This window comes from Leguminivora glycinivorella, chromosome 6 (genome assembly GCF_023078275.1).
Source record: "Leguminivora glycinivorella isolate SPB_JAAS2020 chromosome 6, LegGlyc_1.1, whole genome shotgun sequence".
NCBI classification, from domain to species: domain Eukaryota; kingdom Metazoa; phylum Arthropoda; class Insecta; order Lepidoptera; family Tortricidae; genus Leguminivora; species Leguminivora glycinivorella.
Genome location: NC_062976.1, coordinates 22,024,475 through 22,042,714, shown reverse-complemented (window position 1 = coordinate 22,042,714; position 18,240 = coordinate 22,024,475). Strand labels below are relative to the sequence as shown.

At 41.0% G+C, this 18,240-nt stretch overlaps 1 protein-coding gene across 1 annotated transcript in view; it reads left to right on the top strand.

Moving 5' to 3' along the window:
- LOC125226999 (tyrosine-protein phosphatase non-receptor type 23) overlaps nt 1-18,240 on the top strand; it is a 29,309-nt gene that overhangs the window by 1,250 nt on the left and 9,819 nt on the right. Inside the window, exons 4-16 of the mRNA XM_048131189.1 lie at nt 243-416; nt 1,620-1,906; nt 4,932-5,122; nt 6,772-6,916; nt 7,467-7,698; nt 8,438-8,637; nt 9,577-9,709; nt 11,759-11,938; nt 13,056-13,199; nt 13,927-14,013; nt 14,584-16,224; nt 16,491-16,936; nt 17,834-17,965. Coding sequence (XP_047987146.1) covers nt 243-416; nt 1,620-1,906; nt 4,932-5,122; nt 6,772-6,916; nt 7,467-7,698; nt 8,438-8,637; nt 9,577-9,709; nt 11,759-11,938; nt 13,056-13,199; nt 13,927-14,013; nt 14,584-16,224; nt 16,491-16,936; nt 17,834-17,965 — 3,992 coding nt within the window. The remainder of the gene's footprint in view (nt 1-242; nt 417-1,619; nt 1,907-4,931; nt 5,123-6,771; nt 6,917-7,466; nt 7,699-8,437; nt 8,638-9,576; nt 9,710-11,758; nt 11,939-13,055; nt 13,200-13,926; nt 14,014-14,583; nt 16,225-16,490; nt 16,937-17,833; nt 17,966-18,240) is intronic.

Here is an 18,240-nt window from a genome sequence, read left to right as displayed (position 1 = left end):
TGTCCAACATAGGCATACATAAGTTGATACATTACATTTCAGTTCAGTTTCACTATGTGGCGCCAAATAAATCATATTACATGCAATAGTTCAACTCCAAAAAGTTATGCATCTTGGTTTTAATACCTCTAAAATTTGATTGATCTTTTTTTTGTGAGTCCTGCTGGTTTTTTCCTGGTTACTATAAGGCATGAATTTTTGCTTCACAACTTGTTAAAAAATGTATTTATCCAAATTATCAGGTGCTGTGGCAACCCAGGTGATGTTTTTCTACCGAAACTGCCTGAACCACCTTGGAGCATCAACAGGCTCCGAGAATGTCCATGAAATAATCGGCGGCAAGCTCTACAACTTCTGGCATCGGTTCCTGTCGTTCAAATCATTTTATATTAGCTGTATTGTATGCTTATACCAAGGTAAGTATAGCACACAGTTCAAGTACTCAATGTATCAACACCAGTGAGCAACAAATACAGTGCTATATCTCTTAAGACGATGAATGATTATTTTAAACATTTAATTAAGATTTTTATTTGACTCAATATTATACACTAAAATAAAGTACTAACACAGAGAGACAGAAATAAAAGGCAGACAACAGTCAATCTTCTATTCTAACATTTCTAACTAAACCAATAGCCGGGTCCACACAAAGCGAGGCACGTCGTGTGACTCGCTAGGCGGGGCAAACGTGTATCCATATACTATACTAATATCACAGAATACATATTAGTACAAATACAGAAAGCCCTCTCAAAAAACCTGTTTAAAGAAATAACGACTCATGCTACGATACTATTAACTTCAAATTCCGACCGCGCAACGCTAAATGCCTACAATTATATTCAAGTAGAAGTGCGCTCTCTTTCTATCGCGTAACTCGTACCTTTTTTGACGATATAAGGTTGTCTCCTTTAAAAAAATAATATAATCTTAATATTTAATTACTACCTTTTTATATTGCCTTACTTTAGCTCGAAAAACCCTAAGATATGTCTTAGTGGTATGTAGGTTTAATTCTAATGAATTCGCGTGTAACTAAGGCGTACTTAAAATAAGAACCTTAATTGAAACAGGCCTGATATTACCTACTCAAAGGCCTTGAATAATTCCGCCCTTTACTTATTTTTGTAAACAAAATGAGGTTTCGAATAATAATACGATCACGATAAAATATCAATTCTGTGACAGCGGTCGAATGAGTACGTAGGTACCTATGTGACGAACAACTCTCGCGCGTGCGTCACCGCTCGCCCGTGAGGCCCTACTGATTTGCCCCTCGCGAGGGGTCTTACAGTTCGATACCTACACGCGCGAGTGGGACAAGCCTGCTAATATTATATGTGGGAAAGTGTGTGTGTCTTTTTGTTTGTCTGTCTTTCACGACAAAACGGAGCGATATATTGACGTGATTTTTTAAGTGGAGATAGTTGAAGGGATGGAGAGATGAGGCTACTTGAGGCTACTTTTTGTCCCTATCTGTCCCCCCACTTCCCTAGAATGGAGGGGGGAGTTTGCATGGAGCATACCGCAATTTTCGGATTTAACGCGAGAAAGCCAAACCTAGTATTCTATAAGCTCAATAGTGTAATTTTTAAGCTCCTCTTCTTTATCTCAAGGAATGAACGCCGAAGAACAACAGAAGATGGGCGAACGCGTAGCCTTCTACCAACTCGCGGTAGACAAGCTAGCCGAAGCCCAGAAGCTCGCCAAATACGTAGAACCGGTCCAGGTCACCAAGGAAGCCCTAACGTTCACCAACGATGTGGTGGAGGGCAAGAGGAAAGCGGCGAAGAATGAGAACGAGTTTATTTATCATGAGGAGGTGCCGGAGAAGGATTTGCTGATGGATATGAAGCCGGTGTGCTTGGTTAAGGCTTTGCCGGTCAATTTGAATGATCCAGAGGTATGTAATGTCTACCTTTGTATTTTACACTACAGAAACGTGGACAGCAGTTTTGTGGAAAATGGAAATGATAGGGTCTATCCACACCGCATTTTTTAACGCGCCGTCGACGCGCGGTCAGACCGCCGCTTATTCGACAGACAACTACATCGATACGGACACACATTGCCGTTGATATACCAATGGAAATTAACTTTTTCTGGAATAAAAAGCGCGCCAATGATGACGCCGCTAATAAGACGGGGGTTTAAAGGCCCTTATTAGACCTTTTACATCAAATGGAAGTGTTGAAAAGTTAATTCTCACTGCATTATTGATAGTCTGATTGATCTATCATTCTTGTCTTAATTTATATTGAAGGAGACAGAGGCTACAACAGTCTTTTTTCATATGTGTAATATAATTATATGAAACTAGCTTTTACCCGCGGCTTCGCCCGCGTAATAAAAGTATTCTTATTGAAACGTTTCCAAAAAATAAGATTTTCATTTGGATCCGTAGGTTTCTTTGTAGGTACATCTGTCCGCGATTATTTCGATTAAGGTAAAGCGGGGCAATTCTCGACTGGGGGCCATTGTAACTGATCTATTTGCTGTACAGTCAGCCAAGAACCTTACACTGCTTTTTGGCTGACTGTACCTTACACATATTACTATTGTTTTAAAAGAAATTCTTGCAATGATTGTAGAATTGTTACACAGCGACCACAGCGTAGGTAGTAGGTACGAATATGTATGTATTTTACCTATATAAATATTTATACTGGGGAAACTGCATACAACCCACATAGCCAGTATCTCGACGCTATGGTCGGTAGGGTAAAAAGTACTTCCTTGCATTATCGCTTACAATTTTTTTCATTTTGCTTATACTTATTGCAAACGTAAACATATAAAAGGCAAGCAAACAACGATCTTCTTATAGCACATTGAATGCAAGTAAGTAAGTAAGTAAACACTTTATTGTACAGGAAAAGAATACAGCACATAATATTTAAAATAAAAAGTTTCAGTACAAAGGCGAACTTATCCCTTCAAAGGATCTCTTCCAGTTAACCTTTGAGCATTTGAGGGAGAGTTTGAGACGGTAGACATCCACATAATATAAAAACTACAAAATAATAACAATACATTTTTCATTCCTTAGTCTAACACGCAGTAGGTAATGTAATATTTATTACGGATGCAGGATACTCGCCGAAGCCTACTTCAATACTAATCCCTTCCCACTGAGCCACCTGCATTTTACACTGCCTAGAAATCGATTGCCGACCGATTATTCCGACCCCAATCCCTATTCTTATCTCCGTCCCTATCTCTATCCTTGTCCCCGACCTCGTCCCCGTCCCGTCCCTGCCCTCGTCTCTCCCCTATACCTATTCCTATCCCTATCCCTGTCCCTGTCCCTGTCCCTGTCCCTGTCCCTGTCCCTGTCCCTGTCCCTGTCCCTGTCCCTGTCCCTGTCCCTGTCCCTGTCCCTGTCCCTGTCCTTGCCCCTGTTTTATTATCATGCTAGGAGGTGAACTTTGAAAAATCCTTTCTTAGTGCTCCTCTAAGGAATTTCCGTGTCAATTTGAAATGTCTTGAACCAGAAGTAAAGATAAAAACTAAACCTATACTTATGGCTATTTTGGATATTTTAACCCCGTTTCACAACAACAGGGGAGAAAATTTATTTGTTACCTCATTAGATTTTAAAATCGTTGTATTTATCGTGATCAGCGACCCGATAAACCATAAAAACGATACCCATATTGTGTTTTTGACTTTACCCCCTTTGCACCCCTTTAGGGGTCAAATTTATAAAAAACCTGAAACATGTATTTAGTCATATGTCTTTAGGAATCCTTCAGTGAAGTTTCGAATAAAATAGTCAAACTAATCTTGTTTCCACATACAAACTTTGAACCCCCATTTCACCCTTTTAAGAGGAGAACTTTGAAAAATCTTTTCTTAGTGCTCCTCTACGCCATATAAGGAACCTATGTGCCAAATTTGAAATCTCTAGGACCAGCGGTTTCGGCTGTGTGTTGATATGTCAGGTAGTCAGTCAGTCAGTTTCTTCTTTTACTTATATTTTTTTTGATATTTAAACCCCATTCCACTATAACAGGGGAGAAGATATTTCACTTCCGCCTCGTTAGATTTTAAAAGCGTTGTATTTATCGTGATCAGCGACCCGATTAATCATAAAAACAATACCCATATTGTTTTTTTTTTTGACTCACCCCCTTTTTACTCTTTTAGGGGTTAAATTTTCAAAAATCCTGAAACACGTCTTTAGTCATATGTTTTTAGGATCCCTCCTGTGAAGTTTCGAATAAAACAGTGAAACTAACATTGTTTCCCCATACAAACTTTGAACCCCCATTTGACCCCCTTAGGAAGCAAATTTTGAAAAATCCTTTCTTAGTGCTCATCTACACTATATAAAGAACCTACGTGCCAAATTTGACATCTCTAGGACCAGCGGTTCGGCAATATCTTCTTTTATATATTTTTTTGATATTTAAACCCCATTGCACCACAACAGGGGAGAAGGTATTTCACTTCCGCCTCGTTAGATTTTAAAAACGTTGTATTTATCGTGATCAGCGACCCGATAAACCATAAAAACGATACCCATATTGATTTTTTAACTTTATCACCCCCTTTTCACCCTTTTAGGGGTTAAATTTTCAAAAAGCCTGAAACACGTATTCAGTCATATGTCTTAAGGAAACTTCCTGTGAAGTTTCGAATAAAATAGTCAAACTAATCTTGTTTCCCCATACAAACTTTGAACCCCCATTTGACCCCCTTAGGAGGTGAATTTTGGAAAATCCTTTCTTAGTGCTCCTCTACACTATATAAGGAACCTACGTGCCAAATTTGAGATCTCTAGGATCAGCGGTTTCGGCTGTGCGTTGATATGTCAGTCAGTCAGTCAGTCAGTCAGTCAGTCAGTCAGTCAGTCAGTCAGCTTCTTCTTTTATATATTTAGATAGTATCATATTTATTTCTAATTTTTATTGTTTTATACACAGGTATCAGGCCCCGACATATTCTCCCGCCTGATCCCAATGGGCGCTCACGAGGCATCCTCCGTCTACTCTGAAGAGAAGGCCAAGTTGCTCCGGCAAGTGGTCGGCCAAGTGGAAGCCAAGAACACTGAGCTTACCGAGTTCATGTCCTCATTGCAGCTCGATCAGCTTGAAGTGCTGGATTCTGACCAGAAGTGAGTAGAAATTGTTGTGTAGCTCATGAGCTGGGTCCACACAGAGCGAGGTAGGTCGCGAGGCAAAGTGCTCGGCAAAGGTTCAATGTAGAGATGGGCCGAATATGGACTTTGCCGAATACGAATATTCGGCCGAACATTCGGTTCAGCTATTACCGAACCGAACATTCGGCCGAATATTCGGTTACGCCATATCTAGAGAGCGGGTGTTAAGATTGAAACTATTAAAATGATTGATAATGTTTACATATGTTACTAGAACTAGATATGTTCTTACGATTTAGTGTATTTAAATTTAACTAACACTTAGTTAAAACTACTCTGAACTCTTCTCAACTCTTAAACTACGGTTTTTTCAACTTTGTATTTATATTGTGACTCATAGGCAATTTATCTCTTTTTAGTAGTTCCTTAGAAAGCTACTAAAATAGGAGCTTATTATTCAACGGAATACATAATATTTTCATTAGTTACTTACTTTGTTTATTCGGTAAATATTCGGCAATGCAACCGAATTATTCGGCCGAATACGAACATTGAAAAACTTGCCGAATAATCCGAATACCGAATATTCGGCCCATCTCTAGTTCAATGTATACGTGCCTTGGCCGAGGCAGGTTGCTCGGCCGTGGAAAACGCGCGTGCTTGATATTGAACAAGCACCTTTCTTCTAATAGTTCTAATAGTTTATGCAAAGAACGGTAGGTATGTCAACAGGCAAACCAATATCTAACATACATATTTAAAATGTCGATAATAACACTTGTTTAGTAAGACAAGTAAAACAACTCAATTTATTTTTAAAACATTTCTGTTAAATTACCTGCCTGCGTCCCAGTGATGTACACACAGCCTAGATATTTTTAGAATTGAGGAATGTCAAATCGTTAATTATTTTTTCAAGACCTAGTTGATCTGAGCTTCATAACAATGTTAAAACTAAATTTTACTAACCAACAATTATGTTGATCTCATTATAAATCAACGAATTGCTTAGTCAAATTAGTAAGTTTTCTCGCAATCTCACTAGTAAGGTTTCATTCTACCGCGCAATATATTGGATCAGTGACTCACTTGAGCACCGTCAGTTTTGTTTGAGTGCCGATGTCAATGATAATGCTAACGTTACTTATCTAAGAGATACTTTGAGGTCATTAGCCTTTTCTTCAGACTGACAATGACAATGTAAGGATAGGGCAATCGTAAACCATCAAAACTGAATATTGTATACATATTTAAGATAAGCTCTATAATAAGATTAAAAATAGTTTTATAATGTATTCTGTGCGCGCTCGCACTGTCATACGCATTTGTTTATATTAGGAAATAATAGACATAATTAAACATAGTAAAAATAGACAAAGAGACCATGGGTTCCAAAAAGATGTGGCAAAAACCGTGACAGCTGTAGACAAAAAATAAAAGTACATATTTGACTACTGAAATATTATGAAGTTATATGTATAGTTATTAGTTTTGTTACTTGTCAGTTCTCTATCTAGTCTTGGTAACATTTTGCATTTATTAATGTAAGTACCTGGCTTTCCCACACTTTTCCCTTTGCCCGACTGGGAAACGCCATGTGACAACACATACACATTGTGTATCCGAATTCATACTATTTATTTACAAACCATCAATATCAACAGGATCCCTCAAGAGATAGTGGACAGATGCGCAGCTATGAACGCCAAGACTGAAGTTATTCAAACGCTGGTGGACTCTATGAATAACCTCGCTGAGATCATCAGCGACGTAGAAAACTCACTCGCTGAAATCAAGACACTCATTCAGGTAGGTACCTAATACCTATGTATGTAATGTAATTCGTTATTATAGATATTAGCCGAAATTTGTCCTCCGCGGGATATCCGAAGCCCTTCTAGGGATGACCGGATAAACAACAGCCAATATGATCGTAGTCTAAATAAAATGTAGATTGGTAAATATCTAAAAAAAGTTTTACCTATATACTGACAGTCAGTATGCCCCTCCTATGCACAGAAAACTACCCATGTTATAGTAAAAAACGTATCTGTATAAAAGCATGTTTAATATCTATAAAACATATTAAAATAACACAATAACATCATCCTCCTTGCGTTATCCCGGCATTTGCCACGGCTCATGGGAGCCTGGGGTCCGCTTTTGACAACTAATCCCAAAATTTGGCGTAGGCACTAGTTGTTACGAAAGCGACTGCCCTTCTCTCCTTCCCACCCGAAGAATACGAGTAACTAGGCCTTATATAACATATCTAACTTTAAAAGTACATTAAACTAATAAGAATAAAAAAACCTATAAACCAATAAATTAAACTATAACGAATCTGTTAAAATTCCAGGAAGAGACTCTAAAAGAAAAAGAATTCCAAAAAGTGATGGGACCTCGCCCACCCTCCATAGTTCAAACCGAACTATCCAGAGAGTTCCACAAATACCAAGAGGCTCACGCGAGAACTAACGAGTCCAACCAAGTTCTACATAAGGCTATGACGTTACATATAGCTAATCTGAGGCAGCTGGCGGTACCCTTAGATGTACTGCAGAGTAGGATACCTACTATTGATAATATTGGTAAGTGAACTAGAGAGACCTATTATAGGGTCATGAACTAACGAGTCCAACCAAGTCCTGACGTTACATATAGCTAATCTAAGGCAGCTGGCGGTACCTTTAGATGTGCTGCAGAGTAGGATACCTACTATTGATAATATTGGTAAGTGAACTAGAGAGGCCTATATAGTGTCAAGAACCAACGAGTCCAACCAAGTTCTACATTACATATAGCTAATTTAAGGCAGCTGGCGGTACCCTAGATGTACTGCAGAGTAGGATTCCTACTATTGATAATATTGGTAAGTGAACTAGAGATACCTATATACATAGGGTCAAGAACCAACGAGTCCAACCAAATTGGCTACCGACGGCACCACCGATGAGCCGGGGCAGAGGTAGACCAATGAAAAGCTGGCGGGATGACCTCGACGCATTTTGCAGCGACTGGTAGGAGCAGGCGGCAAATCGTGATGGGTGGCGGAAGAAAGGAAAGGCCTTTGCCCAGCAGTGGGACATAATTATAGGCTATGAAAAAACCTAGTGTGTTATAAGTTTGACAAGTCTGGCATCGTAGCTTTCGAACGGATGAACGATTTAGATTTCGTTTGTATTTTTGTTTGAAAGCTGAATTAGTCAGGAGTTTTCTTAGCCAAATTTGATGAAAATTGGTCCAGTATATCGGGGTTTTTTTGCAAACTTTGTGGTTAGGTTATTTAAAAAGAAGAGTAACTTAATATAATAATGTTTCCATCCACAGAGGGCCTAGACCGCGAAGCGATGACGGAAATGCGTCGCGTCGTCGGCAAAGCGCGCCACATGCAAGCGCAGCGCGACCAACTAGTCGGCTCTTTACGTGCCGCCGTGGCTGCCGATGACGTCACATCTGCGTTGCTGGCGAGAGCTACGGAACCAAGAGATCAGCTGTTTGCTCAGGAGTTGGCTAAGCATGATGCGCAGGTAAATACTTTAGGGTCTTTTTCTTTTTTTTTATATTATAAATGGGCTTACTCTTGGCCACAGACTAGCCAAAGGCAAAGACGTGATCTACGATGGAGTGAGCTCGCCCAGAAGATGCCTGTTCACTCTCGATTTGAAGGTCGCCGGGTTATATGAGCTCGGAAATATAGCCGCCGGCAAGGAATTCCACTCCTTGGCAGTGCGCATAAGAAAAGAAGAAGCAAAGCGCTTCGTGCGAATTCGCGGAATATCTACCAAGTAAGGATAGAAACCGGCCGTTCGTCTAAGGGCCAGTTGCATCAACCACATTTGACAGGCACATCATCGTCACGCAGCAGACATCTATGGAACTTCTCATACAATAAAATGTAACGAACGCTTTAACGGTGACAGACGGTTTGATGCAACCGGCCCTAAGAGTCCGATGGTAGAATGGGGACGGTGGAATAAGCTCGTGTATCTCTTCAGCACACTCCCCGAAGTGCAACCTGTAAAACACCGACAGACTGGCGACTTTCCGCCGATGGGCCAAAGACTGTAGCTTGGCCGTTAGCTTCTTGTCGCCAATCATCCTCGTGGCTCATTAAACCTTTATGGTTATTAATTCTAAGGACAGTTTATAGGCTGGTATGACTAGTTAGTCAGCGCTTTACCTGCCGCGGTAGCTGCCGATGACGTCATTGACGTCACATCTACGGCCCTCTCGCGAGCTTCTAAACCAAGAGATCAGCTGTTCGCTCAGGAGCTTGCTAAACATGCCGAACAGGTCTAGAGTCTATAGAACCCTTTAGCTGGTATTCTAAGTATAGTTTATAGGTCAGATGTAGCGTGACTAGCTAGTCAGCTCTTTGGCTGCCGCAGTAGCTGCCGATGACGTCACATCTGCGTTGCCGACTTCATAATTCTCAACACATTTTATAATTTACTGTTTTTTTTCAGGTGAAAATAATAGAAACGAACCTTGCGGCTCAAGAGAACATCATCAACCGCCTGACTTCGCTATATGCTTCGTACGGAGAGTCGCGACGCATGCTATCAGACTTGCTGAGGAAGCGAGAGAGCATTATTAACGGTCAGTTCCTGTTCTATTGTTTGTAAAAATTGTAAATGGAAATATTCATGGACTTCACGCCCCATGTAAATGGGCCCTGAGACCGCAAAACTATTGGACACGCTTTGGCCACAGTATAATAAAGAGTACTATCGTACAGTATGGCCACTCCCGCTCCCCGCTGAAAGTGCCGCCCACCCCCTCTCGGTTACCTTACAGTTACCGCCTGTCAAAAACGCGAACAGTCGACCTGTCATATTTTACTAATACAAGCATAGTACGCGTTCACCTACACGAGCTTAGACTGTGAGCTAGGAACGCGCCTCTTTCATATATTTGATCGCCAGTGTCCGAGGTGTGCTTTGGCTCTACAAATGTTTACGTTGCATTGCATTGAAAAATGACTGCACCATCTGAACTTTGCATTTCTCTTTTTGAAGTGAATCTTCTATTGCGACTTCCAACTGACAGCGCGTAACACTCAGTCATTGTTACGTTGCGTGAAATGCCGCTCACTCAGCGCGTAACATTCTGTCAGTGTCGTTACGCTCAACGACTCACTCATTCCATTCATTCATTCACTTATTCACTCGGTCAGTGACAGAACAGAAATGAATTGTAATGTGTGTGTTTTATATTTAGATCAAGTGCTAGTACATTGTGCAACAAGGGGAGGAACGCTGTAAAGTGTTCGAAACGTCGGGATGAATTATAAATTCATTATACGCGGTTTAATCCGTTTCCATAGTTTTATTTCATGAGTAACTATCGCGGTAACCGAAGACAATAAGGGGAGGAAGTTGAATATTACTAACGAGGCCGGAGCGATTTAAAGACTCGAGTTTGTAATATTCATACTCCCCGAGTTACACACAAATCACACAATGTTTTTCATCACACTCGCAGTGTAAAAAAATATGTAAATAGATTATAAACTGAAATAGATACCATACACTAAAGAAAAAGCGATCAAGCCCACTGGTGGCGAAGCCGGGAATCGAACCCGGGTCTCCAGCTAACGCGGCTGACGTGTTCGACCGCTACACCACCCCGACCGCCGAGGTACCCGTCGAAATTTCTCTAGTGTATGTTATCTCTGAAGGCTAGGCGCCTTTGACCAACTCTAAGGGCGAGCAATATAATTTGATTTGTTCCCTACATCGATGTAAATAGATGTAAAAAAGTTAAGTACAGTGCTAAAAATTTCATAACTCCCTTGGGAGAACGATTTTTCTATTACTCACGCTCCGCCTGCTTGCAATAGCACATTTAGTGTGTGAGGGTGATGAAAAATGAGTTTATGTTTGTTTTTTCAATAATTTGAGCAAATAGAAATGTAAATAATACATTTAAAACAGTAAAAAAATGGACTTAATTAAACGCAAAAATGTGATGGTCACTAGACAAAATATTTTCAAGGTTATGTTGTTTGTTTTATGTTGTGTTGGAGTTGTTTATGTTGAAGTTTCACTTCTTCCGCGCGGAGTGGAGTCCCTCACAATTTTTTCAATGATATAGGCTGTAAACGGAAGCGCTGGTAGCCTAGCGGTAAGTGCGTGCAACTTTCGTTCTGGAGGTCGCGGGTTCGAACCCCGGCTCGCACCAATGTGTTTTTCACGTATGTGCGAAATGTCATTTGATATTTGCCAGTCGCTTTTCGGTGAAGGAAAACATCGTGAGGAAACCGGACTAATTCCAATAAGGTCTAGTTACCCTTCGGGTTGGAAGGTCAGAAGGCAGTCGCTTTCGTAAAACTAGTGCCTACGCCAAATCTTGGGATTAGTTGTCAAAGCGGACCCCAGGCTCCCATGAGCCTTGGCAAATGCCGGGATAACGCAAGGAGGATGATGATGATAGGCTGTAAACGAGCAGACCAGCCGCCCGCTCTCTTTCCTTGTCTCTCATAGGTTTACATACTGGGGGGTTACCATGACGTACTTAAGACGTTCAGTTTAGGTTGAGAGAAAGGGACACAGCTATAGCAGTTACATAGCTCCGTCCCTCTCTCTCAACCTAAACTGAACGGCTTTAGCACGTCATGGTAACCCCCCTGTTCCTTGTTTTTCACAGCCCTCATAACATCATACGACACGTACGGAGAGCTGCTTGGCAAATGCCAGAAGGGCCTGGAGTTCTACAAAAAGTTGAGCCACAACGTCAACCAACTTCTTACGAGATTGCGAGGAACTTGCCAAGTTCAGGAGGAGGAGAGGGAGTCACTGCTTGCCAAGAACAATAAGGGTAGTAAAGGTGAGTTGAAATATTTATTGTTAGTTTATCTATGGTAATCGATTTTAAAGGTTACTAAAACTGGGAGAAGCTTGCGGAGAAGCGGACGGAGTGGCGAAAGTGCGTCGGAGATGGTCGCAAGTTCGTCGATGAGACCTGATTTGCGGCACTTGCTGACAAAAGGGAAAGACACCATAGCGAAACGTCGCAATCGGTTGCAAACTTCCCTTTTCAGCTATGTGGTAAAATATGTCGCTCTCGCATTGGTCTCTTTAGTCATCAAAAGCGATGTCTCTCGGACATTGCACCATAAATCGTCTGAAATAGATGCTAAGGCCAGTAGTAGTAGTTTATCAATGAAGGTCGTAACTAGCAGGCAAGCACAATCGCATGATGCGTCCCTTTCACATAAACCACATGTCTTCTTCTAACTGTATTAATGACATAAGGACGGGTAGTCTATCTCGCGGCAATCATGTGTTAACCCTGCTGTAAGTGCGAAAACGCGATGGGCTAATATCGCGCTAGTGTGCTAGAAGTTAAGCCACAATGTCAACCAACTACTGACGAGGTTGCGAGGAAGAGAATCACTGCTTGCCAAGAACAATAAGGGCAGTAAAGTTTGGTAACGCAAGTACATATTTTCTTAAATAATACAGCGTCAGTCATGGCTTGGCTTGATACGAGTCGATACTGTGGATCTTCAGCAAGTATCAGGTGTAAAGAAATGTGATTTTACATTTCTCTCGTTGGTCCTATTTCTAACTTTTATTGTTGACTTCCATTTTTAACCCCCGACGCGGTGTTATAAGTTTGACGTATCTGTCTGTCTGTCTGTCTGTCTGTGTGTGTGTCTGTCTGTGGCGTCGTAGCTGCCGAACGGATGAACCGATTTCGATTTAGTTTTTTTGTTTGAAAGCTGAGTTAGTCGGGAATGTTCTTAGCAATGTTACATGAAAATCGGTCCACTATGTCGCGGTTGGGGTTTTTTCAAAATTTTAATTTTGTGGTTAGGTTATTTAACATTTTCTTGGTTAGGAGGTAGCTTTCCATAGGTTTTAAAGCATTGCTGCTAGTAAGTTAAGTCGGCCCGCTTTTATGGAATCTCTTCATAAAATAACAGAATGTTTGTTTCTAGCGGCGACCCCCGCACCGTCTTCGCCAGCAAGAATGGAGAGGTCTGAGAGTGTAGAGCCTCGGAGCGAGGGTTCCGGCCTCAAACTGAAGGACTACCTTCCTTATATGAAGAAGAGACAACTGCCCAAGACTCCTCAAGGCACAGGTCAGTCCATTAAATATTGATTCTTCAACGGCCCGGCCAGTATTTGCGGCCTGGCCACGACATTAGTCTAAGGGGACTGTGTCTCGCTCCAACCTATGGCCGCCACTCGCTACTGCCGCCTCACGCCAATATCGTGGCCGGTAGAGTTGTGCCTGCTCGTTCACTGAAAAGATCGCTCCCAACTAGTACGATCTCTGAAGTGTACTAGTTCGTTCTTTTAGGATATTTAGTACACTAGTACACCGAGAGAGCGAGAGACAAATTGTGCATATGGCGTACAGTAACGCTCGCTCGTACTAGCCGAGAGCTGATAGGCCGTTATGGCGTTCACTCGGTTCTAGTTCGGTTGTGGTCGGATCACACGGATCGCTTTACTGTCATTGTCACTCCTCGGCTCTTCACTCTTTTTGCTTCCATTCTGTTGCGCGTGTGTGAGTGTACTAAATGTCCTAGAGAGCAGAATCATTTGGAAGTAGTTCGGTCTAGTACAGTGCAGGGAATCGCGTCTTTTGTACTATTAGTACATGTACTACACAAGCCTACCGCAAATGAATCAGCGATAAAGTCCCTCTGACGCTACTTTACCTATATTTATAATAATATTTTTCATGCCGTCTTATACATATGTATGTAACTTGCAGTGTGCAGGACTGCAGGTATCATTACTTTTCAATATATATATTTTTTAATAATATTCATATACCTACTAATTTGTTACATTTTTCAGGTCAACCAGAAACGCTACCACCAGAAGCATACTACCCGGAGTCGATATACCCAACCTCCGTGAGGCCAGCTCCTGTTGGATCAGAAGGTATAATAAACTTCATTCACGTGCACTATCCTTACATAATATAGTCTCGTACTATCTACCATGAAAATGTTTACTTGGATAACTTTGGTGTAATATCCATGTCTTATGTGATATGTCACAGATATTTACTAAGTTGAGTTCGATTGCCCAATATTTTACCTAATGTTCTGCTTTAACACAAAAATTAAAACGGACCAATAAAGAGCCATCATATCATGAAATAATATTGTCAAAAGTCACGTTGGAAGGGAATTAACAGTTTAGTGAGCCAATTTTTTTTCAACCTAGAGTTTTCCCGGCCTAGCGCCAGGGTCCGCTTTCCTGCTCAGTCTTCTCCACTTCGCCCGGTCTTCGGCATCCCGAGGTGTGAGATTGTTCTCTTGCATGTCCGCTCTCACGACGTCCAGCCAGCGCTTCTTAGGCCTACCGGGGCTGCGTGACTTAGGGCCTTGGACAGTGACTTTATTGACCCAAATATCATTGAAAACAGTGTTCATTAGCCTTACAAAGTTGTCATAACTTTTTAACTTCCTTGGTGTTGGGCTATACCTAAACTTTATTTTTTTGCAGCAACCGACCCAACTCAAATGCAACTCCCAGACGGTGTGATGCCTCAAATGATGCCGAACCAGTATTCCCGCTACGGCGCTCCCTACTCCCAAGAACCTGAACCTTACTCCACCCCCTCAAACTTCTCCTACGGCTCCAAAGGATATGAAAAACCAGAGGAAAACCCTTACTACTCAGCCTACACCCCTCCCCAATACTCACACCAAATGACTAACCCACAAACATATGCCAACCCATACTATTCTGGCTCGCAAGATAGTGGGACTATAGTCACAGATTCCCAAAGTACCTCCTACGCTATGCATAGCCAAGCTAACTCTAATATCCCAAGTAATAGCCAAAGCGTACCAAGCAGCGCGCCAACCACTAGCCAAACTAACACTCCATACATCTACGATATGTACGGACAAAATCAAATAGCACCAATCCCTGAGAACCCTTCAATGACTTATTCAGGACAGGACTTGACAGCTAACTTCTCTCAAATGCAAGTTTCAGCCCCTAAAGATTACCAACCATCGACGTTCGGTAATGATTATTCCCAAACTTACTATAGCGTTAACTACCCACAAGCAGCCACCCCTAACATGGCTACATACAGTAACGCTGAACAAAACAATACTAATACTAATTCTACGCAAAGTACTGATTATAACACTTTGAATTATCCATACAGCGAAGTGCCATACGCTCCTAATTCTGCGTCTACGTACGCACCCAACGCAGTTTCAACGTATGCACCCAATTCGGCTTCGACTTACGCACCCAATTCTACGGCAACTTACGCACCTGCCTCCGTTGCTTCATATACCGCAAGCGTTGCCAGCTCTACGTACGCCCCTAACTCTTCATCTACTTACGCAGCCAATTCCACAGGTGCTGCGTATACCCCAAACTCTGCTCCTAATGTGTCTGCTTTTATTTCCGAGCAATATAATTACACAACAGGCTATGAAACATCATCACAAAACTACCCCACATACACAAACGCTGATACCACAGCATACGTTACCACCACAGTCACTAATGTCCCAGTTTCCATCGAGTCTACGTACAACCCGCCGGAACCAAACCCAGCTCTGTCCCAAATAGACGCCTTCGACCAACCAATCAAATCCCACGTCACCGGCGAAGCTTTAAACTACCCCAAATACCAAAGCTACGAGCCGAGCTACACCCCCACCCCTACCCAAGAAGCACCACCGAGTTCTAACTACCACCAAGACCCATCGAATGTGAACTACGCGCATACCTATCAAAATCATCCTGGATACAACTTCAACCCAGGAACAGGCGCTTATGACTACAACTATGGATCACAAAATTCTTATGCCAGCTACGTTCAACCGAATATAGAGAATACAAAAGATCCAAATTGGAACCCCCAAGGAGTCTACACAAGCGCTGGGGCGTGTGAAACTCTCCAATCCCCTTCAGAGACCCCACAAACACCACAGCCAAGCGATAACCAGACTTACTACAACACCCCGTATGGATACATCACTAATACTAACCAGTCACAAGTGATGGTATCTAATCCTGAAGTAACGACTACCAATTATGGTGCCAATGTAAATCAGTCGACTTATATGCAGTCGGGGGAACAGTACAACACTAGTGTCACCTTTAGTAATAATCAAGGTAAGAAATGATAATATAATGTAATTTTAATGTAACCCTTTTACTACCAAAGATGTTAAATGACGCGCGCGGCTAAAGCTTAATCAACCTTCGAGATTTTGCACAAGTTCGTGACGTTCAACGGGTTAAATAAAACGATTAAAATTTGCATTTAAGTTGTAATACCAGTAGCTGAAACCAAAAACAAAATGTAATTATCATTTTCTATATGAATAAATCACTTAAATCTAAAAATATCTTTTATTTTAACTTCCATTTTATTTCAGCCACGACACCTAAGGAAGAAATACCGGAGCCGACTTTTGAGGCAAAACCAGAGCCAATCCAAGGTCCTCCAGTAGAAGAACCTACACCAATAAAAGAAGAAATTGAAATGGCTCCTGAGCCTTCAGTTTTCGACTTATTATCAGACATAGATTTCTCCGTCGAGCAGACACCTCTAACGCCTCAAATAAAAGTGCCACAGATATCAGAAAGCGCAATAAAAAAACCGATACAAGTGCCTAAAGTTGAGCCAACTCCTAAACCAGTGCCAAAAGAAGAGGTAATACAAAGACCGGCTAAGAGAGACCTGTTTTCGGATCCTAGTTTACTAAATAGCTTTACGCAGGAAGTGAAGAAACTCCAGGCTTTAGTTGACTCGTTGACTAATAAAGTGCCGGGCGGATTGACGCTTTTGGACTCCAAATGGAAGTCGTTCCAAGATTTACAAGTGAGTATTTGCAATTTTTTTTTTTTTAATATTTTCTTGTGGTCGATAGACGGGTCCATACATAGGGAGGCAATATTCTCGCGCGGCAAACTGTCGAGGTAGCACGCGAGCACTTGCACGAGAGCAGCTAATCAAACTTGGTTATCTACGAGGAACAAGGGTACTAGACTCATATCGAATTTGGCACAATAAATGATTGTCTTCTGTAGTATTTGACCATAGATTAAATATAACAAGATCTTGTTATATTTAATTTATGATTTGACATAAAAAAACAATATTTATAGATTTTGGGTATTAAAAGTGTATGATGACTAAATATTTTCTATTAAAAATGTGTGTAATTTATTTATTTATTTTGGCCACCGAAAACGCTGCACGCTGTCAGCGATGTAGTCACGTCGAATTGGAACTTCATGTCGAAACAATCACTGACATAATGAACTTTATGCCTCACACTCAAAAGTCAGAGTTTTCGAATAGAATGACCTGATGCACAGATAATCTATAAATTAACATGACAATTTTTTTTTTTTATGTGATAGGAGGCAAACGAGCAGACAGGTCGCCTGACTATGTTGTTTTCGCCTGATTACGTAAAAGTATACTTTAACAATTTTTGCTGTTTTTAGGTCATAATAAAATATAGTAATATATTATTTCGGTTAATTGGACAGTACTTATTCATATAAGACAGACGTTTAAAATACGTCAAGGAGCCTATTATAATAAAAAGAGCTGAAAAAAATGCCTCTAAATCCTTCAGTAGACTGTTCTTTTGGTCAAAAAAACTGCCTAAATCCACTTTTGACAAGAACAAGTTCAAGTTTTGTATTGTATGATACTTTTTTGATTGTACCAAATCTTCTAATATGATTTTTTTTCTAATGTATACAGAATAAAGAAAACATGACGCGATCAAAGAATATCGCGAAACAATACAAGAGTGGTAACATCGGGCCCTATGACGACTCGCGTCTAACGCTCAGGAGTGACCCTAACGCTTATATCAACGCTTCATATTATAAGGTAACATACAGTTCATTTATTAATAAATACACACCAAAGACCTATATAACTTCGTATAGACAGATAAAGTCTAAGAAAAAAACGTACCCCAAAACCATACAGAAACTTTGGGCTACGCTCGGCTAGATGGCGCTAATATTAATATTTGACATTTTAAAACATATTAAGCTAAGAATATGGGCCAAATTGTCAAAACTGAGGTTCAAAAGTTTTAAGCCTGTGTCGAGAGATGGCAGTCTATGCACTGTGATTGATTACACATTTTACTTTGACAG